General features: G+C 52.7%; 11 protein-coding genes across 11 annotated transcripts; 5 read left to right on the top strand and 6 right to left on the bottom strand.

Annotated features, from left to right (window-relative positions):
- Positions 1–595: 595 nt before the first annotated feature.
- J4E88_004639 (uncharacterized protein) lies at positions 596–1,419 on the top strand (the record flags this gene model as incomplete). The annotated part of the gene is made up of 2 exons (XM_049398283.1): positions 596–653; positions 707–1,419. 2 exons carry the CDS (start codon positions 596–598, stop codon positions 1,417–1,419), a joined length of 771 nt encoding a protein of 256 aa, XP_049255844.1.
- Positions 1,420–1,719: 300 nt separating this feature from the next.
- On the bottom strand, positions 1,720–3,603 carry J4E88_004640 (uncharacterized protein; the record flags this gene model as incomplete). Its single annotated transcript, XM_049398284.1, has 2 exons — positions 1,720–2,471; positions 2,520–3,603. 2 exons carry the CDS (start codon positions 3,601–3,603, stop codon positions 1,720–1,722), a joined length of 1,836 nt encoding a protein of 611 aa, XP_049255845.1.
- A 1,232-nt stretch (positions 3,604–4,835) lies between these two features.
- Positions 4,836–5,764, top strand: J4E88_004641 (uncharacterized protein; the record flags this gene model as incomplete). The annotated part of the gene is made up of 2 exons (XM_049398285.1): positions 4,836–5,077; positions 5,257–5,764. 2 exons carry the CDS (start codon positions 4,836–4,838, stop codon positions 5,762–5,764), a joined length of 750 nt encoding a protein of 249 aa, XP_049255846.1.
- A 759-nt stretch (positions 5,765–6,523) lies between these two features.
- J4E88_004642 (uncharacterized protein) lies at positions 6,524–7,153 on the bottom strand (the record flags this gene model as incomplete). Its single annotated transcript, XM_049398286.1, has 1 exon — positions 6,524–7,153. One exon carries the CDS (start codon positions 7,151–7,153, stop codon positions 6,524–6,526), a length of 630 nt encoding a protein of 209 aa, XP_049255847.1.
- A 733-nt stretch (positions 7,154–7,886) lies between these two features.
- J4E88_004643 (uncharacterized protein) lies at positions 7,887–8,718 on the top strand (the record flags this gene model as incomplete). Its single annotated transcript, XM_049398287.1, has 3 exons — positions 7,887–8,222; positions 8,329–8,496; positions 8,584–8,718. 3 exons carry the CDS (start codon positions 7,887–7,889, stop codon positions 8,716–8,718), a joined length of 639 nt encoding a protein of 212 aa, XP_049255848.1.
- A 1,217-nt stretch (positions 8,719–9,935) lies between these two features.
- On the top strand, positions 9,936–10,431 carry J4E88_004644 (uncharacterized protein; the record flags this gene model as incomplete). The annotated part of the gene is made up of 2 exons (XM_049398288.1): positions 9,936–9,943; positions 10,002–10,431. The coding sequence occupies 2 exons, from the start codon at positions 9,936–9,938 to the stop codon at positions 10,429–10,431; spliced, it is 438 nt and encodes a 145-aa protein (XP_049255849.1).
- A 470-nt stretch (positions 10,432–10,901) lies between these two features.
- On the bottom strand, positions 10,902–11,687 carry J4E88_004645 (uncharacterized protein; the record flags this gene model as incomplete). The annotated part of the gene is made up of 1 exon (XM_049398289.1): positions 10,902–11,687. The coding sequence occupies one exon, from the start codon at positions 11,685–11,687 to the stop codon at positions 10,902–10,904; it is 786 nt and encodes a 261-aa protein (XP_049255850.1).
- A 994-nt stretch (positions 11,688–12,681) lies between these two features.
- On the bottom strand, positions 12,682–13,452 carry J4E88_004646 (uncharacterized protein; the record flags this gene model as incomplete). The annotated part of the gene is made up of 1 exon (XM_049398290.1): positions 12,682–13,452. One exon carries the CDS (start codon positions 13,450–13,452, stop codon positions 12,682–12,684), a length of 771 nt encoding a protein of 256 aa, XP_049255851.1.
- A 1,676-nt stretch (positions 13,453–15,128) lies between these two features.
- Positions 15,129–18,476, bottom strand: J4E88_004647 (uncharacterized protein; the record flags this gene model as incomplete). The annotated part of the gene is made up of 2 exons (XM_049398291.1): positions 15,129–15,679; positions 15,731–18,476. 2 exons carry the CDS (start codon positions 18,474–18,476, stop codon positions 15,129–15,131), a joined length of 3,297 nt encoding a protein of 1,098 aa, XP_049255852.1.
- A 574-nt stretch (positions 18,477–19,050) lies between these two features.
- J4E88_004648 (uncharacterized protein) lies at positions 19,051–19,537 on the top strand (the record flags this gene model as incomplete). The annotated part of the gene is made up of 2 exons (XM_049398292.1): positions 19,051–19,239; positions 19,292–19,537. 2 exons carry the CDS (start codon positions 19,051–19,053, stop codon positions 19,535–19,537), a joined length of 435 nt encoding a protein of 144 aa, XP_049255853.1.
- Positions 19,538–19,623: 86 nt separating this feature from the next.
- J4E88_004649 (uncharacterized protein) lies at positions 19,624–20,509 on the bottom strand (the record flags this gene model as incomplete). Its single annotated transcript, XM_049398293.1, has 3 exons — positions 19,624–19,998; positions 20,046–20,408; positions 20,459–20,509. The coding sequence occupies 3 exons, from the start codon at positions 20,507–20,509 to the stop codon at positions 19,624–19,626; spliced, it is 789 nt and encodes a 262-aa protein (XP_049255854.1).
- Positions 20,510–21,872: the final 1,363 nt, after the last annotated feature.

Here is a 21,872-nt window from a genome sequence, read left to right on the forward strand (position 1 = left end):
TTCCGGTGCGAGTAGCGTCAGGCGCGTCGCGGTTTAAGAAAGCTCTAACATTAGAACACGCTGAAGAGTCTTGGCGGACATTGGCTGCATCGCTTGACAGTTACCTCTCGTAGACGCTAGGTGCCGTAGAGCCGCTTGTCCTTCGATACAGAATGAGGAAAGCATCAAGATGGCGGACTTGTTCCGGAGTGAAAGCAATATCAGAATAATACAGATGATTTTCTCATGCGTGCTTTGACCACAGGCGGCTTGCGACCAGGTTGTCCACACTGACCACAATGGGTGGACATTTCCTCGATGCATCGAGACGTCTTAATAACCGCGGCAACCTCTGCATCTGCTACAATGACCGGGGTTACAGGCCGCACCTGCATGTGAATCAGAACGCGTGCGGGGTGGGATTGTGCTGGGGCCTACGTCATACTTCCGCCGTTCACAGGACAACGCACCCCACCACGCGCATTGCTTTCTAGCCGTCCTAAACTAACGCCGTCGCCTCATCTGTCGCCCACCACCATACAAAGCCAGCTCCTCCCGCATCTCAGCCTCTCACACCCACGGCTACTGTCGCAAAGTCCCTCCCATATCACCCAACATGACTGGACAATCCCCCGAACTGCATTCGCCGAGCTCGCATCCTGAGCGACCTAAGGGTGGGACTCTCCCATACCCCGCCGCCTGGTGCACGCATGGCTAACAAGGCCAGGTATCCTCAAAAACTCTAGCTCGTACCGCGCCGACTCCCAAACGTCCCCCACTAGCGAGCTTCCACCGGCCGTAAGCCCCATATCCGAGCGGCCGCAGCTGGGTCGCGAATTGTCAGAGAAGGAAATTGTATTGGAAAACACGCTGCGCAATGCTGGCGCTCACCGAAGATCCTCGTCGAACCCACGCGGCATCGGTTCACGACGGCAGTCGGGCATTGACCCCGCGGACGAGACAAGCCCGCAGCTCAAGTGGGACGAGGCCAACCTTTACCTGAATGAGCAGAACCGCGACAGCACCATGAAGATCGATGAGCCCAAGACACCATACGCCAAGCAGTACGATCCCGCCGAGGACGAAGAGGAGGTCGAAATGCTCAACGCCGAAGAGCTCAAGGTGGACGAGCTGGACAAGCCAAAGCGGAAACCTAAGATTGAAGATATACCCGAGTTCGACTTGGGACAGCCGGAGCTGCAGGCACGACAGTCGCAGACACCCGAGAGCGAGAAGAGGGTCATGGTGGAAGAGGGCATGGATACAGATGAAGGCTACCACGGCGAGCTCCTCCCCAACGCCACCCAGGAAGAGAGGGAGAAGCACCGCAAGTTTGAGGAGTTGCGCAAGAAGCACTATGAAATGAAGAACGTCAAGGACCTGCTTGGTCACCCAGAAGATGACGAAGATGAGGAAATGCCGACACGGCCCAATGCTTAGTAGACGTATGTTTCTGTGCTATGGGTACTGCAGCGGTGGCCAAGGTCGATCCCGAGAGTATGTACGAAGCTCGCCCAGCGGCGTTGCACGAATTGATTTTGGCGGCATCAAGGTGGAGTTTTCGGATTTCCGGCGCTATGGTCAAGGCCGCGGAGTACTTAGAATACTTCAATTCGTAGTCTGTTCAATGAATGACGTTCTGGTTCAACCATTTAGACATGTGGTCACTGATTTGTATTGTAAGACGTGAAAACCAGTTGTGATTCTGTACTCGAGAATATATCCAACTCCAACGACACTCTATGCCCTGAACTCCTTGTCAACACTCTCAAAGTTCTCCAAGAAACTCTGGAAAGTAAAGACACCCAGACCAGGATCCAAACTTCCCGTCGTTGCCCTGATAGAATGCATACTCAGCTGCGGAATGCCGCAATCAATGGACCTGATACCCGTTGCAGAACTCAGCATTGGTCCAACGGTGCCTCCACTCCTGCTATCATTTCGAATTTGAAATACCTGAAGCTTAGGGTCGACCTTGCGCATACCGACATCGCGATCAACACAGCGCTGCAGAATAGCGGTGGAGACAGCGTCAGTCGTCATATGGGCATTTGAGTCCGCAGAGACAGCAGGACCAATATTGAGACGCGGAGAGTGGTTCTCGAGATACGCGTTGAGGAAGTTGGGATTCACCGCGTGAATCACGTCGCTGGAGACGAGGAAAGAGTTTGCATATGTTCTGCTCAAAGCGCTGCCGGTCTTTCCGTTGGACACAAACTCTTCGACGATGCGCTCCATGACACTGGGGAGGAAGTTGCCATGAGCACCTTGTCGGAGTAGCGAGCCGACTTCTTCGTCGTCGAAGAGGGCGACCATGCGGATCTGGGACGAGGTTGAGAGGGATGAGCTCGAGTTGAGGAGAGCTTGAATCGCAGCCCAAGAGCAGAGTTTGTCGTCGATCCGGCCAGCGAAGATGAACTCGCGGTCGAGGCCACCGGTCTGGGCGGGTTGCGTATCGAAGAGCTCAAGCTCCCAATTGACAATGGTCGAATCTGTTACAAGTTAGTATCTTCATGGACGTGAGGGTGTAGTGCACATACAGTCCGTGATGCCGAGTTCGCTTGAGATGGCTTTCACAAGCCTCTCCGGCTGAGTAGCAGCGAATGCGCCCTCTCCGCCCAACACACTGGCTTTCCAGTTCTCCTCACCATGTTCCGACGAACTTCCAATATCGCTGTTGTCCAGACCGATTATAGGGACCATTTGCGTCTCTTTGTTGAACGGCCCGTTGGCGGCAGCACCAAAATGAGGTGCTAGTGTTGGAATCCTTGCAATAGGCCAGTCCAGCTTGACAAGCTTCGTGACTATCTTCCCATTCTCCTTGACGAGTACCCGTCCACCGACACCAAGGTCGCGGTCCCACCATGTGTCGCTCAGTGCACCGGCGTATGGGGCCACACCGAGCTGTACGTAGCCTGATTTGGTGCGAAGGTTCGAGATGGGCTTCAACTTCGCTGTGAGCGCATCAATGTGTCCAGCAAGAATCGCAGCTCCATTGCCCGACGCGTAATTGTCACCAATAGCGAAGGCGATGAGCGAACTCCCGTTGCGCTCAACGTAGTATTTGCCGCCAGCCTTCAGCTCCCACGCATCGCGCTCAGACAACTTCTTGTAGCCATCCTTCTCAAGGTCCTGTGCGACAGCATCGACAGCGTGGAAGATTGTAGGATTGCTCGTCATGTAGTCGGTGAAGGGCTTCGTGTAGCGTGCCGGATCTTCCTTTGAGCGAGCAGGCACCGGAATCCAACAATGAGAGGGCGTTGGCTTAGGCATCTCGACGTCCTCTTTGACTTGCTCAACTGGAACCTCTAGTATCTTCGGTGGTACAGGTGGAGGGTTTTGGTAGCTCGAAGGCGGCGCGTAGTCTTCGTCTTCAACATCGATGAGGTTGGGATACGTCGCGGCGATACTGTGCCGGTTACGGTAGTCGGAAACAGCTTCGCGGCTCCTCCATCCTCTCTCTGTCACTCGGTCCTGTCGATGACGTTGAGGTAGCGATGCGGTTGTGTGAGCGCGTCCAAGTGTCGTGGAGTACGAATGCCGCAGCGGGCGGGGCGGTGACGGATCCGCGTAGAGGTCCGCGTTCGAAGCCGCCTTGCGAAGGCTGGGGTGATTTCTCGTCATATCGGAAGTTTCGCACAGTGTTGATGAAGCTCGAGACGGAGTGAGAGAGACGAAAGAGTCGATGGCAGGGAGCGAGGCTGTGTTGTTGTAGTACAGCTGGAGTTACCACCTGAGCCTGGCAGCGCCACAGATAGGGCGAAGCTATCCGAAAGTGGAAAGCTCCGGACGACTCGCCGCAGCTACGAAACGCCATCAGCCAAACCAATAGTTTGAACCATCACAAACATCAGAGCCACTGTCGTTGCATTGAGCGCTTCCACGAGCTGTGTCAATTATTGGACCAGCTGAGTCGCGAAAGTACCTAGGTATGGCATACAAGGAGGTACAATCAACGATCAGATACCTACCCCCGGCCTGAGCCCGTCCCGGTAGAGAAGATACCTAGGTACTTCGACACCACCCGACTCGTGTTGACTGCTACTGCTCAGCCTCCTATCACCACCAACCTGGTCCAATACAACTCCTCTTCCGTTTCTTCTGGTGTATCATCTATAGGTTGTCTACATCCTTCGGCCTCTTACTGAAATACCACCATGATGAAATTACGATTCTATCACTATCGCTACCGTTTGGGTGAGCAGACGGGATGAACGATCTGTGCCTATCCAGGCGGCGAAAAGTCTCGCATTGCTTTGGTTGTGCTCAGCATAGCAATCATCATCGTCGTTTATGTTAGGTTTCTTTACTATTCCAAGGTTGCCTCAGTACCAAGAGATAATAATGACCTTGACTGTAAAAAGTGATTCTTGGCTAGTTCCTGCATAGTAAAGAAACCCCGCGACGGCGTTGTATGTATGAGGGTAAGGCCTTACTTCAGAATTTAGACAGGTTAGCTGGGGCTGTGACTACCTAGGCATGCTACGCCTTGTAGAGAGCGAAGGGGTGCCAAGGGCGACAGTGTGATGATGGATAGCCAGCGTGTGAGCGGTGGAAATCGGATGGTTCGGGGTGCAATAAGGAGGCAGTTAGGAATCGAAGGTACGTCATGCGTGCGAGGGCGTAAAAGGGCGCCCAAAGGGCTGAAATGGATGTTGCTACGCCTTCTACGACCTGACTGCGCCACACTAAAGAGACAGCATGTTAGAAAGGCTTTCCGCCCTCGGCTTCTTCCCTCCAACCCATTACCATTTTTCCAGCTGAATCCCACCTGCCAAGCCCGCAATATTCATTTTCCAAATCGCAAGTGCAAAAGATATTCACATTCAAAATTTATCTTCTACATCACTCAAGCAATGACAGGGTTTACTGATAACAACGAAGATGACTTCAATGCACAAATGCTTGCCGCTATCGAGTCCAACGACCTCGCTACCCTACATGATGTGATGTCGAAACACGAGGCTGAAGATCCTGATGCTTTGCGCCGGGGTAACGGATTGAGCGATGCCCTCAACGAAGCATTAGAGCTGGCCCGGTACGACATGGCCGAAGAGCTTTTCAAGCGTGGTGCTAGGTGCACTGATTGCACTATAGGGTATGTTCTGGATGGGGCACGTCGGGAAAATGAATGGAACACGAAAGCCATCGATGTGGCGCTGGCGTACGGTTGGAATATCAACGAGCCCTATGAGCATGTTGGCAGCGCGCTTGTGTAAGCCTTTGCTACCCTTCTGGAGACCATTCGACTCGCAGAAATAACTGACAGGTAAACAGATCCATCGTCAGTAGCGCGGAGACAGGCCCAGGATATCCCGATGGCGATACAGCTTGCCTAAAGATTGCTGCGCATCTATTGTCAAAAGGCGCCCATGTGGACGAGAGCACCCGGACGAACGAGAACCCGCTCGAAATAGCCTGTGCGAAAGATGACAGGCATATGGCAGCGCTATTGTTGGCACATGACGCATCGCTGGAAGAGGCGCCCAAGGCACTCCTCAATGCTGCCCGTGAAGGCAGCATTGACATTATGCAGCAGCTGCTGGATCGAGGCGCCGATGTCAATGCACACCCGTACGGAAGACTCGAGATAATCCCTTGCCAACTAGAGGACGAAGGTTGGGGCTCTGCGCTACATTGTGCCGTTAAAAACCACCATACCGAGGCAGTCTCATTTCTCTTAGAGAAAGGCGCGGCCAAGGAGTACAGGAACATGGTGGGGTTGAAGGCTTTGGATCTTGCTCGCAAATTGGGACATGAGGATATTGTGCGGTTGTTAGAGTAGAGTGATGACCACGTATGCAATCATCTACCATGAACAGCAGCATTTCTTCTTTGGAAATTTTGTTAATGAACCCGTATGAAAAGTGCTGGATCCTGGGCTGTTATCGCAAGAAGGTGGAACTTTCGCCCGACACGAAGACCGATCGATGCACCGGATGCCGTGACATTGACGCGGATCTGTCCAACGTTGCATACCAACACAATATCAGCGATAACTATAAGGGTGCAAGTTTTAACAAAAAAAGAAGTATTGATTTACACATGAGCCTGCGAACTCGTTAACAGATGGTTTGAGGCTCAAAGAGATGGACTTGACAAATTGGTGGGTTGAGATCACACCGATCACTCATACGCTGATCGAACCCGCCCTCAGGAGCATCTCTGAGTACCTGAGTGGAACTTAGACACAAAACATTTAGCAACCATCTATATCGACAATAGGCTTGATTCTAGCAGTACAAACACCGAAAAAGATGCATCATTCGACGAATGTAAGACAACGCGAGAAGCCGACGATAACGGCGAGGGTTTTTAGGTCGTCGAAGAAAGCTTTGTTACATGTTCGTCAATGCCGTTGCACTTGAAGCAGCGATGGTGAGGACGCGTAGGAAACAAGGGAGAAGAACGACGACGTCGATGGAGCTGCGTGGCTATATGGTGTCTAAGTGCTTGGTAGTGTCACCACGTTGAGGCGATCGCGGCGATTCTATGAAGCGATCAATGCGATGATAGTCGCCCAATCCCGAGCACACTTCTCCAATCACAACTTCACTTCCTCCCACTCTCCTCCCTGCGGAAAACCCAAGTGGAATCTCCCACATTTCGCAAAACTAAACACTGCTTCTTCTGCCATGGTGAAATCTACGACTTTCCCTCCAAATTCCTCATTTGCGTCCAGGAAATGTGCATGGATCCGTGGGCCGCTGATAGCCTTCATCCAGGCTGGCACCACGAAGCCGAACACCGTACCGTCGATTGCATTTCTGCTGGGCCCATCTTCGAATTCTATCGAATCAAAACGACCAGCGATCTTAAAGGGCATAAGAGTATTCACGCCCTTCGCTGGACCCACATCATCGGATGAAACGAGCTCATCGAGGGCTTCCAGAGAAATCGACCCGATCTTCAGACGAAATGTTGGCTGGTATATAGTGACCAATACGAGAGGAAGGCGTGCATTCATGGGTGCTGGTTTTGCTTTGCCATCCTTGGTAAGTGCGTACGCTTGTCGGTCTTTCAAGATCATTAGACTGCCATCTTCGTAAACACCAATGCCATCTGTGCCGTGGGAAGTAAGGTCTGCAGTTCGGGGTTGGCCTTCGTTGAAACCGGCGTTGAGAGCTGCGAAAGTGGAGAACTGGAATATATCGTTTGGTATTGACCCAACCATGATGGAAAGTATTGTGAACTTCTGTGATCAGAGTGATGAGATCTGGTGTTTGATATGTTGGAGTTCGAGGTTGGGTAGGTAAGGGTCCGGGCTTAGCGGAGAGCCGATCTCCGACTCGGCTACCATATCAGCCCTGCGGTGTGTGGGCGTCATCCCTAGGCGTTCTTTCTACATGCTTTATTCTGTTGTACAGGTGGTGGTTCCAGCTGAACTCACTGACGCGCTTTGCGAAGCAGTACCCGGCCACTCCTGAGCCTTCAGCCTCTCCACTTCATGTCGCCTTCTCGGCTCAGATCATCGAAGTTCCGCGTGATACGTCTTTCTCTTTGCGGCTTTTATGCCTTCGAGTTGCGACTTCCAATGTGATCGGCCGTACTACGTACCTGAAAGCGTCGAAATCGTTGATATCAGGCGTAGGACAATGCGATCTCTACTGGATGACTGTATCTCTTCCTGAGTGTCGAATGATAGTGTGTTGGTCATGTCTTCACCGACCAGGTTAGCAGTCCATTACAATGATTCCACTCGTCTCGAGATCTGAGTTTAGTGCGATGTCTTGGAAATGTTCTTGGAATCACCTTTCTTGAAGGTTGAGTGTGAAGGGAAGCAAACCAATAAAACGATCGCTTATGTAAGTGATTTAGCGCGAACTGTCGGAAGCTCAACTTCACCATCCAAACGGCATCTTTCCCAAGCAATTGCGCAGCCCGTCTGCTCCAATACCTCGCCAGATATGCTCCCAACAGCCCTCCGCGCCCTGCGCTCTCGTAGCGCAGCGGCTACCTCCCGCTCTTTCGCCCGCTACACCTCTACCGCGACGACCAGCAACCAGGTCCCCGCCAACGACCCCGTTAAGCGCGATGCGAAGCCGAACGTTTCCGAGACCAATGCGATGCCTACATCTTCCGAGGGCTCGTTCGACAAGGTCTTGCAGGAGTCTCCAGAGACAGCCGAGAAGTTGAGGGTTGAACAGGCGCCGAACTACAAGGGCATTTGGTCGCGGAGTCAGAACCCAAGGGAGGTTGCGATGAGTGGGCCCAGGTTCGAGCAGAGCATTATGGAAGATCAGGTATGTGCGAATTCTTTGGGGCGGCGATCATAGAGGGGACCAAAACGACAGATGAAGGGGGTCGTTTATGCAGAGAAGAGACATGTGCTGATAGATAATTGTGCAGCCTCGCCCATACGCCGCGATCGAGCTCATCCACAAGCAGCCTGTTCGCTGGACGCACGACCGTACTGTATCCTGTGACGGAGGCGGTGGCCCTCTCGGACACCCAAGGATCTTCATCAACGTAGACAAGCCCCAGATCTGCTGGTGCACATACTGCGGACTTCCATTCGTAAGTCTCATCTTGGACTGTGTCTACTCCAATCTTCCGATATTGGACATAGTTGGGGAAGGGGACTACCGCTAATAAACCTCATAGGCACACGAGAAACACCGACCGCTCCTCGAAGCCACCCCTGAACACGAGCTATCATACCCCCTGGGGCCCAAGGGCGACGCGGCGGAAGTCAACGAAACGCAGAAGGTTACGGATGAGCCGCTTGCACAGCGATAGAGCGAGGCAGTCATAAGAGAGATCAGGGCTGGTGTATATATGCATTGCAATTGAGACTTTGACAAACTGCCTTCTTCTATTGTATTGAGGTCGCGGTATTTGCCTGTCTTCTGAACGATGCAATGTATGCGCATCGAACTTGAAAAACTTCTGGGATTGAGCTCCGCTTCGGTATCATCATTCCAGAGCAAAGTGTATTCCCCGAATACATGGCTTTTGCGAATCCAGTTGAGCCATCTCTTACCGGTCAGCGTCGAGTGGTCATTCTATATGGATGTGAGATAGCCTTCATGTTTTACCTCATGGTACTGAAAGATGTACTTTACAAGCCTACGAATATTGACATGCTCTAAACTTCAATCCCTAAGTCACTGCCAGCGCATACGGGAAGACAACCGACTCTGGCGGCGATGTCAAAGAGCAGAAAAGCCTTCATTTGAGCTAGATGGTTTATGAGATCACCATCTGAATTGAGAATAAAGTCTCGCTCCACAAACGTCGCTCCACAAACTTCAGGGCTATGTGAGACATCACCATGCGTCAAACCTCTGCGTCAATTGAATCTCGGCACTCCAAGTGAGGGTATCGCACTCGCAGTCTCTCTCCTGCGGTCAGAATGGTGCTTTGCACGTTCATCCTAGTACACATATCTACTACTGATTCAGTAATTTTGAAGTCTCACGAAAAACGCGTAGGAAGCGCGTCTTGTAGGGCCTGAAGGTCATTTAAAGTCGTTTCTGCTGGGTTAAAAGCGGAAAGAGAAGAAAACGAGGCTGTGCCCGGCGGAAGGACCTCACCACGTGTTGTTCAGCATTGGCTCAGCGTAGCACCCCATCTTTAGTGCGTCAAGGACCATACACCCAGGGCGTATGTGAGTATGTGCGTATGTTGAATGTGACCGTTGAAAACGGACATGCTCTTTACATTCAAGACGACCTAACCCCACCGCGACACTCCTCTGACGTCACCCCACCCCACATAACGCGACTCAACTCTCCGAACTTTAGCTCAACGCAATGCCGCAACAACACTCTACAAGCTCACATCTAACGACCTTCTTGATCGTCTTCATCTTCGTAATCGCGCTATTCCCAGGACTCTTTGTCGGTATATTCTGGGCGCCCTACAACAGCCTCGCAAACTACCTCGTGCCAACACCCCAACCGCGCGCAAGCGTGCTGTGCAAGAGTCCAAACGTCTGCACCTCCGTACCAATCATGTCTTGGTATGTCCTTGTGTTTTGTACCTATACAAAGTGTCTGTTAGTTGTTAACAGTTCCTAGGGCACAGAAATCCCTCACCCTCCCCAGCCGGTCGCGCGGGTCCTACCTCATCACCGACCACATCCTCAAAGAAGTACCCGAGATCAAGAGCTACAAGACTGGCCTACTGAACCTCTTCATTCAACACACATCGTGCGCGCTGTCATTGAACGAGAACTGGGATCAAGATGTTCGCGCGGACATGAGCACAGCGCTGGATCGCATTGTGCCGGAAGACAAGAAGGGTCAGGGACTGTACCGCCATGATGCAGAAGGCAGCGATGACATGCCCGCGCATGTCAAGTCTGCGTTGATTGGCGCGAGCGTCACGATCCCGATCACAAATGGAAAGCTGAACACGGGCACATGGCAAGGCATATGGTACCTCGAATTCAGAGATTCGAAGCACACAAGGAAGGTGGTTGCCACGATTCAGGGAGAGAAGATGTGAAGTGCAGGATCTTAAGATGGAGCTGTTCGCGAGCGACGTTGAGTCTGTGTTGGACTCGGCGAGTCTTGCATGAGGAACTTGAAACGTCAAGGATATAATTACGAAACAATACCATAGGAGTGGGAAGTACGAGAGCGGAATCCGAATGTTTGAGTACTATGTTATGTTACTATGGTCTATCGTGCAGTCGCAATTCCGCCCTTGCTTTTCTGACTCTCCCAAGAAACACCCCTAATAACGCCTGTCCTTCATAACCCCAACGCCAATATCATGATATGCTGCTTTCATACCTAGGCAGAAGTATCCTCCACTTTATAAATGAACGAAATCCTGAAAACCGTAGATCCCGTCACCCCATTGTCTCATTGCCGTTGATGCCTAACGTGATGTGGACCAGTCCTTCTTGTCCGTATCATCAACCGCCTCTTGTCTCTGCTGAGCGCGTCGCTGACTGTGGAAGAACGCTCCAATCACGCGCGGTGGAAGACGAGGAAGCCGACATCAGCATCCATCATCCATCGGCCAGGATGACACTCGTTCTCAATCTGATAGTAGGACCTGAGATGCCACTCGCCGTTGAGCTCGCGACTCCAGAAAGGATCGTCGTCGCGTGCATCTGCTGGCCTGATCTTGCGCGGGTCGTACGAGCCACGCTCAGTCGCGATCCTCCGGTTTTCCATTTGGATGTCTTCGCGCGTGGGACCTTGCTGTGTGTGACCGTGAACGTATGCTGGCCTTGTCTCTCTGACCGTCCTTGGGCCCGAGAAGCCTTGCGGTCCTTGTGGTTGACTGTTCGTCACATGGTATGTTGTGGTAGTTGTACTTGGGCCAGGTGGATAGACGTGCGCCGAGTAGCCGTAACTAGGTACGGTGTTGTAGTAGGTCCTCTGGTAGGGGTAATAGAAGTTAGCAAGTGGGTACAGCGAGCCATACAAGCTGTAGTTGTAGTAGCCATAGCCACCGCCATAGGAAGGGTAAGAATAATTGGAGGCATAGTAGTTCTGGGGAAAGTAGTTGGTGGCGTAGGTTTGAGGGTACAAGGGACGGGTGTATACCGCAGGTTGGTAGGCGGCCACCCCGTATCCGACACCCATACCGACGCCAACGCCTCCGAGCCCACCGTAGCCATAGCCGCCGCCTATGACGCCAGTGGGCGCGGCGCCATTCGCGGCTTGGCCGGCATAGGAGAGGAAACCGCGTTGGCCGTAACGAGGGTTGTAGATGTATTGGTGGCGGGGCTTTGGGTACGCTTCCATTGCAAGAGTTGATGGATAAGGGCCGATCGGACGATGACTAGGAGAGTTGTGAAGGAGGCAGGTCGCGATGGCGGTCGGTGGGAATTGCGCGGTTACAGTGGAGCAGGGCGAGAGGAGGAGGAAGGTGAAGGTCGGAGGGAGATACAACAAGATCGAGGGAAAGATGGTGTCGCGGCAGTAAAGGCCGAGAGCCACGCGATGTTCAAGAAAACATGCGAGCCAATGATGGCGGGGCAAGGCAGCGGTGTAGTAAAGGGAAGTCGCAAACAAACGCGATGGGGCAACGAAAGACAAGCGAGAACTTACCATTGCGGGATTGACCGGCACAATACTACGAGCACCGACAGGATATCCGGTACCGTATGTATATGCAGGCGGATGGCCGGGATGGACACCTCCAATATACCCTCGAGGAACCATGGCCTGGGAGTGGCCGCCTGGGATTACGCCCCTGGAATAACCTCCAGGAACGACACCACTTGGATATCCGCCGCCGTACTGGGAGTACCGATTCGGATATGTGACTGCTCTGCTCATGTAGCGGCCTCTGGGGGTATGGCTGTAGTAGCGCGAAGGGTAGTACGAGCCGCCGAGGCCATACCTGCGGCGTCTAGACATACCAAAGCCGGGGTAGTAATCCTCTGTGTAGTAGCGCTGGCCATTGCGGACCTCAACTCTGGACTCGTAGCTGTAATCGTCGTCGTTGAAGCACATCTTGCTGGCCGTGGAATTGGGCTGGATGGGGACTGGAGACGAGGGAAAGAAACAGCCGAGAAAGCCGACAATGAGCGAAGCAAACGGTGGCCTATGACGCGAATGAGAAGATAAGGGAGATACAGACTTCACCGCGATATCGATAGTAAGGCGTAACTTGGGAAGTAGCCCATCGAGAAATGCTTACCATGTATCTGCATTCAGCGATAGAATGGTATGTACAGTACAGACCTAGAGTACCTACCAAGGGCCTGTCTGCAACTAGAGCCCACTTGGATGATCAAGTCTTTCCACTTCCACTCTTCGGTACAGCACCCCCTTCGATAGCACCAGTCCCCGCTCCAGGCGCGCCGTTCCCCTTCTTCCCAAACATGGCGCGGAACTTCTTCAAGACCGGGGCGACGGTCCATCGCGCAAAGGTGGGAGTAGCCCATACGCTGAACACGATTCTCGGAATCAACAACATCTTGACAATCGCGTAAGCCGTCGCAGACTCGACGACCAGCCTGACACCGCCTTCGCTGATGTTCCATGCCTGATCCACCTTCCTCAACCTCTTAGTCTCGCTGCCGATGCCGTCGTCATCGGAATGTGGCAACAAACCCTGGCTCTTCATCCGCTGCCTCTGTTTGTCATCCTTCTGGATCTCGTCGACCTCACGTTCGGCTTCCAGCGCTTCATCGCTGCGTATCCAGCCCTTGCGCTTGAAGTACCGACCGAAGCGCTCGACGCCTGACGCTATCCAAGCCCCTTCTGCGAACCACGGAGGCAGCCAGTGTGTGTAGTGGAAGTAGCCAGCGAGACCGAACAGAGGGATGACGGCCGTGAGCTCGTGGAGGAGAAGGAACGACGTTATGTGCGTGACCGGGGCATTGCCGAGCGCATTGGTGTACTTGTGCAGAAACTTTGGCAGGCGGCGATTGAAGCGCTCGATGCGCGACTGGGAGGACGCTGGAGAGGCTGGCGGCTCTGTCGCATAGCGGCGCGTGTGTGGGCTGCGAAGAAGTTGTGGTGGGCGCGCAGCCGCCCGCAGGATGGCTCGTCGTAGCATTCTGGCTGTGTCAATCCCTCCTCCTTGTCTCAACCTTCCGGCCCGAGTGGCTCCTTATGCCTTGCGCGGTGTTGTGATTCCATGCGGAGAGCTGCCACTGCGCCTTCGTCGTATGACGAAGTCATCGGAACCCTGACGGGCCGATCCACGTTGGTCGCGTCTACCTAGGTACCGATCACCTATGTAGCAGCACCTTGTCAACTCCCGCATTGACGAGTAGACCTGGTAGTGTTATTCGCGCAATCCGGTCTGGCGACATTCCGAGGTCTCTTTGAATAATGGGTGGCATATACATCCATGCATGTCCGTCAAAGGATGGAGGCCGCGCCCCCTGTGCCACCACGCCCTAAACATCAACCACTAATCAGACGCCCTGTGTGACCAAAGCGCGTAAAACACGTAGTTCCAGAAGTCAAACTATTTTTAGTTACGAACCGCTGCAGAAGCATCTGCAGAACTCTCTCAATCGTACTGAGAGCAAACTCGCTCAACATGTTACTATTCTACGAAGATGAACCCAGCTCAATTGAAAATGTGCAGCCCTCATTCAAGACGATAAACAATGCTTCAACGCCAGCCATCGATCCGCTACCGCAATACGGCTCTCACGCTTTCATTTCATACCCACCTACGACCACACCAAACGATGCCTCGCCAGAAGACCCCAAAGCTGACAGTACATCTCCATCACGGCTAAAAGTACTCAGCCCTTCTTCATGGACATATTGTGGTCCTCTCCTCCACGCAAGCACCACGTCCCTCCCACCGTCATTCCACACCTGGGCAACTCTTACACTGTCTTCTCCCGCGACTTTGATACACCGGCTCCTCCCTCTCCTCTCATGGCTACAGACTTTCTTGTCAGCAGCGAACATCCACAATTACTGGCTGACCATCCGCTGCACCACGACAACCCACGAATACGATACACCACGCTGGCACACAGATGAGAATGTTTTCGCCTACGATGCTGAAGCCACTGGCTTTGGTCTTGCTCAGTCTAGTACGCAAAGGCTATGGAAGCTCTGTACCACACTCCTCGGACCAAGCACTCTCTTCACAAAACGTAATGACATGGCGCTGAGGGTGCTCAGAGAGACTAAGAAGATCGAGAAAGAGAAGTTGGGTGACCATACCTGTACATCGATATGTTGCGTAGGCTGTTCCACGTATAGTGACTCCGTACGACAGTCACTCGTACATTCTCTACAAGATGTGGAGCGTGAGACACCGGCTTCTAGAGAAGTGGCGTTTTTTAGGATAGGCGGAGAAGAAGGGGCAGTGCATTCGGAACCCCGCCACGATACTGATCGTATATTCATCAATGTAATTCCAGGCACAGAAGAAGATTTGCGGAGCTTGATGGCCAAATGGGGTATCGGATTCCCACGTGCGTGGTGTTTCGGTTCGCCTGTCGGCTTCGTGAAGAGTGACGAGGCGGAGACCTTTGCGATGGGAACTTGACCTAATGAGACAATGGGACGAGGTTCAGATGGCTGCTCAGAGATCATAGATCAGACACGTGCAATACGTATGATTGATTTATAGATCGAGGGAAACTACGCTAAGATGGGAACGAAGCTGCACCCCTTCCTTTTTTTCTACATCCTCATAACGCATCTCCATGTTCTTCTTCGATATATTGCTGAACAGAAAGCTCAGCGCGATAGTTTCACTCACAGCTTCTCAGCAACCTCGACGAAGTCTTCCAAGTTTCGCACCGGTCGAACACCGGTGCTGACTTGCATACTCGCCTTCCAAGCATGCACATCCTCGATAAGAACAGGCTGTGAAGCATCCACTACGCTCTTGACATCTGCACTCGTATCTAGGGCCTGAGGCGCGGCCGGCAGACCTGAATCTGCTACACCTAATGCAGCCTTTGCTTCGTCGAGGATCTTGTTAGCGACTTCCTTCTCGATCTTGAGATTGTCAGTGAGGTGGCTGGCAACTGCATCTGAGATAGCCGCATTGGACGATGCGTCCTTGATGCGCCCCTCGAAAGCTTCGTTATTGGTTGTGATCTTGTGTTCGGCGAGAATGATTTTGAGCGCAGCGGCGGCGGCAGTCTTCTTCTCCTCGAGCGAGGGCTCCTTGGCCTTGGCTTGCGCTTGTAGATGTACTGAGAGTTTGGATCGTTGAGAGGATGAAGTCGAGATGTAGTGACTGTAGAAGTCTACCATGTCCTTCTTGGTAAGCTTCTCGATAGTCGCAGCATCAACATCGGCTGTATACTCGTTAGAAATGTACTAGTGCACGGGTCTAGGTGACAGCATACCTTGCAGGAAATCATACGAATCACTGTAAATGTGATTCCAGAACCTATTGTCCTCCGACGATAGATTCTTCAGTTTCGCGAGCCTCTTGTTAATCATCGCACGCTTGTGACTCTCAAAGTCTTCCTCATTCATGTCGTTTAGTGTCTGCTCGAACGTGTTGAGGAAGTTCTCGATGCGACCTTCAAGGTACCGACAATCTTTCTCACTCTGGATGAGAATGCGATATCCTGACCAAATGTCGTGGAAGCTAGGGCCAGAGAACACGACATAGCCAAGCTGCTCAATGGTACGAAGTTGATTGAAACACGGCTCGTCCGTCATCTGCCCAAGAAGCAGGAGCTTGGCGCGCGTGACGCTGTCGTAACGGTGACCGGCATATAAGCTATATTCGATGCAGTGATTGACGTTTTGGGGATCTTTTAGTTGTTTCTCGTAGATGAAGTTACTGCCGGATGGCCAGATGAGTCCCCGGCGTGTAGGTAACTGATTCGATGGCAGTCTCCTTGGCTTTATAGTGCGTTCTACTAGATCAGTAATCTTCAGAGCTTCCTCCTTGTATAGGTTGCCATGTGCCAAAACCTCGATTTGACATTGCGCCAGGATTTGCGGGAAGAACTGCTGTACGTCCTGAGCCGTCACGTTCTCAAGCTCTGGAAGAAGTTCGTCGTTCATTACGCTCTTCTCACTCTTGAATTGCCGAGAGTATGTCCCAACCTGATGGAAAGGCTGCCCGTACTCCCAGTTGCGTAGAGAACGAAGCATACGGTCGTGAATGATCCTGAAACGATCTTCTGATACTTCAAGATCCCGTACTTGCAGTAAGACCTTCTCCAGCAATACGTGCAACTTGTCGTTGTAGCCGCTGACGGTAATCGAAAGGCCACTGATGTGGTTGGTGAAGTCGTAGACCAAACCGGATAGGTCGGCGTCGTAGGAATACTCCACTAGAGCGTCATTTACAAGCTCACGATAGAGCGTGCACAATAACGTGATACGAGCTGTGATGCTGGTGATGGGTGTTCGGAAGTAGATATGAACGTTAGCCTTGGGTACCCAGAACTGATCATCCTTCTTCCACCAGATGCGCACGTTGTCGTCGTGGCGGATGAGCTTCGGCTCCTTGGTCGGCTGTTCAACCTCTTTCTTCTCTACTTCGAGCCGGGTCGGGATGAACTCATTCTTGTGCGGGAAGTGTAGCTCTGCCGGCCGGCTCTTGCTCTCGAATGCTTGTCTGATCTCGGCAAGGAAGTCTTCTGGCATATTTTCGACCTTGTGCTCTGTTCCATACCACTTTTCCTTTTGATCCCATCCACCTGGGAAATCTTGACTAATGATCGTCATCCTGAAGTTGTCTGGTCGAAGGTAGGACATAGCCTCACTGATCAGCTGGGCATCGAACTTCTTGATGATGGCTGGACCGCTTAGAAGCATCTTGCGGTCGTAAGGCCTCTGCATGATACCGGCGAGACCACTGGCAGTGCGGCTAGGTGGGCTCTTTTGCTTAAATCGGAACTCCACTTCACTGATCCGCATTTGCTCCTCGACTACCCATTCGAGAGGTGGCTGATCGCGCATCAATCCGATGTATTGGAAGACAAGCTTGGCAACCTCTTTGTAATTCTTGAGCCCCTCCTCGGTCAATTTGATATTGACAGTGAACAGCCCTGAGCCAGGGCATAGGGTAGAGCCTCCAGCACCAAGTCCGTTCGCCCAGCCCTTTGCTTTGATGTGTGCAAGGATGCTACCGGGACCTTCGTGACCGAGCAAGTGACTAAGGTATCTTGAAGGATGTGACTCGTAAAACTTCTCTTCATCGCGATAGGCGAATGTAAGCTCTAACGACCGTGATTCCAAGACCGGTCTGGCAAACGTCTGTGTCAACAGTTCATTCCCAGTGTAAACGGGCATATCCCATCGATTTTGTCCAAGGTTCTTGTTCGGGACTTTAGCGAAGATCTCCTCCACCCATGTTTCCAGTGTGTCAAGGCTCTCTCGGCCTAGGACGACTAACTTCATCCGGTTTGCAGAATAGTGCGTTGAGTGAAACTTGATAAACTCGTCTCGAATCTTCACGCCTCGTGCTATGGGCTCGTCATGGAGGGTCTTGTAGCTTCCGGTCGAGAAATGGTTGTAGGGATGATCTGGATTGGCCAATGCCTTGTTAAGCTGATGCATCCGCCAGGTATCATTTTGGAGGTTCTTCTTATTCTCTGAGTCCACAGCCTTGAGCTCGCGATCGACCGTGTCTTCCAAGAACAGAGGACTGATGAAGAACTGGCCGAAGCGGTCCAGCCCTCCCCATAGCGGCGACTCGTCCTTGGACTCTGACAGATTAGTTTGTGACACGTCTGGCGATGCGGTTTGGCTGCTCGCAGGTGTGGAGGAAGGGTATGAAAGCTCAAAGTAGTAGTTGGTTGAGGTAGAGGCTGTGAAGGCATTCGAATACCCGCCGTGGCGTGTCAGATATTGGTTGTAGGCGTTCTCCTCTGGGTACTTCTCAGTCCCCATGAACAGCAGATGTTCCACCGCGTGCGCGATACCCGGCATATCCGGCGCATCGCTGAAGCTGCCCACATTGACATCCAGCGCCGCACTAGCCTTGTCCGTCCCCGCCTCGTGTATCAATAGGACCTCTAGTTGATTTGGTAGAGTGATGATTCGGTAGGAGCGATCGTCGAGTTGTGGCCTTTCCAGGTCTTCTATGCGCGACCTCCCCCCGGCCTCTCGTCCTAGCTCTTCCGCCATGGCGGCTGACTGCTTTCTTCTCAGCGAAGTCGCAAGGGCGCGATGCGTAGCTGGTAGCGGGACGACGGCGGCCTGGCAGCGAAGCGGGTTATGTATGGCGCGTGATCCGAGGTGACTGGTGGCGAGCCGAGTCGAGGCTGAGCAGTGTGATGACGATGTTGTGTACTGTGCGATCGACCAGGCAACCGGTAGCCTGGGAACGAGTGTTCGGTGTCGTGGTACCAGCGACAGGTTTCCCAGAGACTGTCGTGCGCCTAGCGATGGGAGCATCCACAAGACGTGCGGTGGAGCGGACAATGGTCGGACAGGCGGGTCCGCTGGTGATTCACTGTGGTCCGAGACTAATCAATTGCCTGCAGCTGTGGCAGACAAGAGGCGGTGAGGGACAGCGTATATTGTGGCGGGGAAGTGGCAGGCGCTGAGTGCGGCTCTACTCACCAAACAATGAATGCAGCAGCGTCCGGCGTTGTGGTAACGACCAACGTCAGATACGGTGGGCCCTGCATTGTCGACAAGACACTAGGGCTGGCTACTGCCCGTGCCCGTCACCGTTGATCTTCGTCTACGTGACAACATGGTACCCAAGGCATTTCAAGCAGGTTACGCGAACACGACTGGCTTCAGAAAGGTTGTCAAGGCGACTATATACATCAAGAAGAAAGATGGCATGTCGGATGCCGACTTTATCGAGTACTATAACAACAACCACGCACAGCGCGCAGTTCCCATCCTGCAGCGCCATGGCATCCTCAGCTACAGCCTTGTACAGCCCGAGCGCAGTCCACTACATAGCACCCAAGCTGAGACCGCCACAGACATACCATCTGGAGCGGGATCGAAAAGCCATACAAGACATTATGCACGGCAAAGCCAAGCTCATGGACTACGATGCCATCTGCACCTTCGTCTTCCCCGACTATCTGGCGCTGGCCAAGTTCATGTACGACAAAGACGGCGCTGCCTTGAATGGCGATCACGCCAACTTCATGGACGACAGTCAAATGAAGATGATGGTCGGAGACGAGTACATGCTCATCCAAGACGGGGACAAGGTCGGATGACCAAAGTGCAACTGAAGACGGAGTCTTCATGGGGTATCACTGAACCGGACCAAGTGTACAAATACATCGAGAAGACGTCGCCGCGGCTACCTCCGGCCCTTATCTTTGCCTCTGCCTGCAGATCCTCGTGGTGTAGATGAGCAGTTGGCTGAAATATGTCCCTTTTGCCCACATTTATAGCATTCCATGTTGGCCATGCCACCGAAGCCGCCCCCGCCTCCGGACCGTCGACTGCCTGATATCGATGTCAGGCCCTGTAGGTCGCCATCGTCCTTCTGTCGCTTCGGTGTTGCCTTGACGGAATCGTCGCCCCGCTTGTTCTTGGATTCGCGCTTTTCCGTGGCCATTTCGCGCTTGGTCTGTCGGATCAGATCTGCGGCAGGATCGTCCGAATCATACTCGTCTGAAGAATGCTCGGATTCTGATTCCGAGTTCTCGGCCTTGACAAAAGGCACCGTTGTCTGCATTTCGTCAGTTTGATTCTATCGCAAGTGCAAATTGTACACACATCTGCCTTCTTCTTGACACCACCGCCGAACTGCATTCTTATAGGCTTAACATCTTCCTCATCGTCCTCGTCCTCGTCCTCTGCGTCGAGCTCAGCGAATCCCGCTTGCCTAACCTTCATTGCATCTTGTCTCTTTCCTTCGAGAGGGTCCTTGAAACTCAACACCCACTTTGTCTCACCCGCATGTTGCGCAGCTTTGTCAAGGGCCGCCTGGCGCTTCGCTTCTTCCGCATCTAGTCCTGATTGTATGATGTCGTGATCCGAGGTTCCTACAGCGGATGCACCATTTGAAAGGCGTGCTTTCTTGCTAGGCGGGCCATTGGGCGTCGAGGGCGAAGACTTTGCGGCCGCGCGCTGCATAAACTACTCACGTTCAGCGTATTCCCAGGGTAATCCAGTAGTGATCTGCGTACCTTCATCCCCATCAGTCCCTTGGACATGGTTTTGGGCGTGTTTCCAGACATGTTGTGATTGGCTGCAGTATCGGTATCGCCGCGAAGGGTTGGCTGGGTTGTAATGTTGCTGTCTTCGTTTGCGAACGCGCAGAGTCGCGTTCGGCGAACTTTTGACGCACGGACCCGTCAAGCTATCGATAAGGCCATGTCCAAGTGCCAAGCTGATGATGTAGCTCTGCCATTTCACGTATCCTGAGCAATGTCGCAACCGAGCTTCCACAAAGCCTCTTTTCGCGCGATTTCGATCTTGTCTCAGCATCAGGGTTAGCTTCGGGCAGTATGAACAGTATCTCAGAAGGTCTGAGATTGGCTACACAATACTTCGCCTCCCACAAAGCAGGGCACGACCACACCTCCAGGGCTGCATGCAGCGGTTGCCAGGAAGTTCACCGGTGTACAAGAGACGGATTTCAAGATGGGCCAGACTCGCAAAACATGCAATGACGTAGAACAAAATGTTCGAGAACTCTTGTAGAGCCGTGAATTAACAGTAGTGATATTCTAGCGTCGCCCTACGTCTCGAACCATGAGGACGTTCCGGACTGCAATGTCCACCAAGAATGAATCTGGACTAATCATATGGCGTCGTCACCATATGTCGGCTCTCAGACCACCAGTATCTCCGTCGTTTGCACTAGCAACGCTCCGTGCCATTAGGGTATCGTCGAGGTTCCAGCCTCCAGGTATCTGCCGTATAAGGCGGCGTATGACGCCATTGGTCGTTAAATGTAAGTCGTCTCAGTAGTATGTGTGGGTTGGCATATGGTATGCGGCGGAGAACCGCGCCTCCGCAAGATGCTCATGCGGGCTTGGTTATGCTAGGGCTCATGGCTCTCGAGAATAGTGCAGCTTTCATTTGTCGGTAGGCCTCGATAGCTTGTTCCTGGGACTGAAGACCGGAATGAGACTCTGTCGACGGACACAACTGGGGTCTGGGTAATGAAGTTGTCCATGATGATATGTCGGAGGCGTGTGCAGGTGATAGGAAAGGATGCGACGACGCATGGTGGGTGGCAGAAGCCATGATCCTTGGAGAAGAAGTGGATGAAGACTGAGAGCCAGTTGAGCTTGTAGCGGGAGAAGACATTTTGGTCTGCTGGAAACGTGGACACTCGCGACCCATATAAGGCCTGGGGATAATTTGTCAAGCAAGATGCGAACGATAACAAATCCCAAAAGTCGAATACCATGCTGAACTCCGAAACGTGCTCCGGCACGATTACAACTAGGGCTTGCAGGATGATGGACCAAATTTCCAAATCACGACAATGTGATAAGAATGGCAACCTTGTTGTCGTCAATGACACAGTAATCAGAGTGCAGACGCGCAGAGTCGCACGGGAGATCGTCGCGAAACAACCTTTATCCAATC

This window comes from Alternaria novae-zelandiae (assembly GCF_023758075.1).
Source record: "Alternaria novae-zelandiae strain BMP 2774 chromosome Unknown scaffold_8, whole genome shotgun sequence".
NCBI classification, from domain to species: Eukaryota; Fungi; Ascomycota; class Dothideomycetes; order Pleosporales; family Pleosporaceae; genus Alternaria; species Alternaria novae-zelandiae.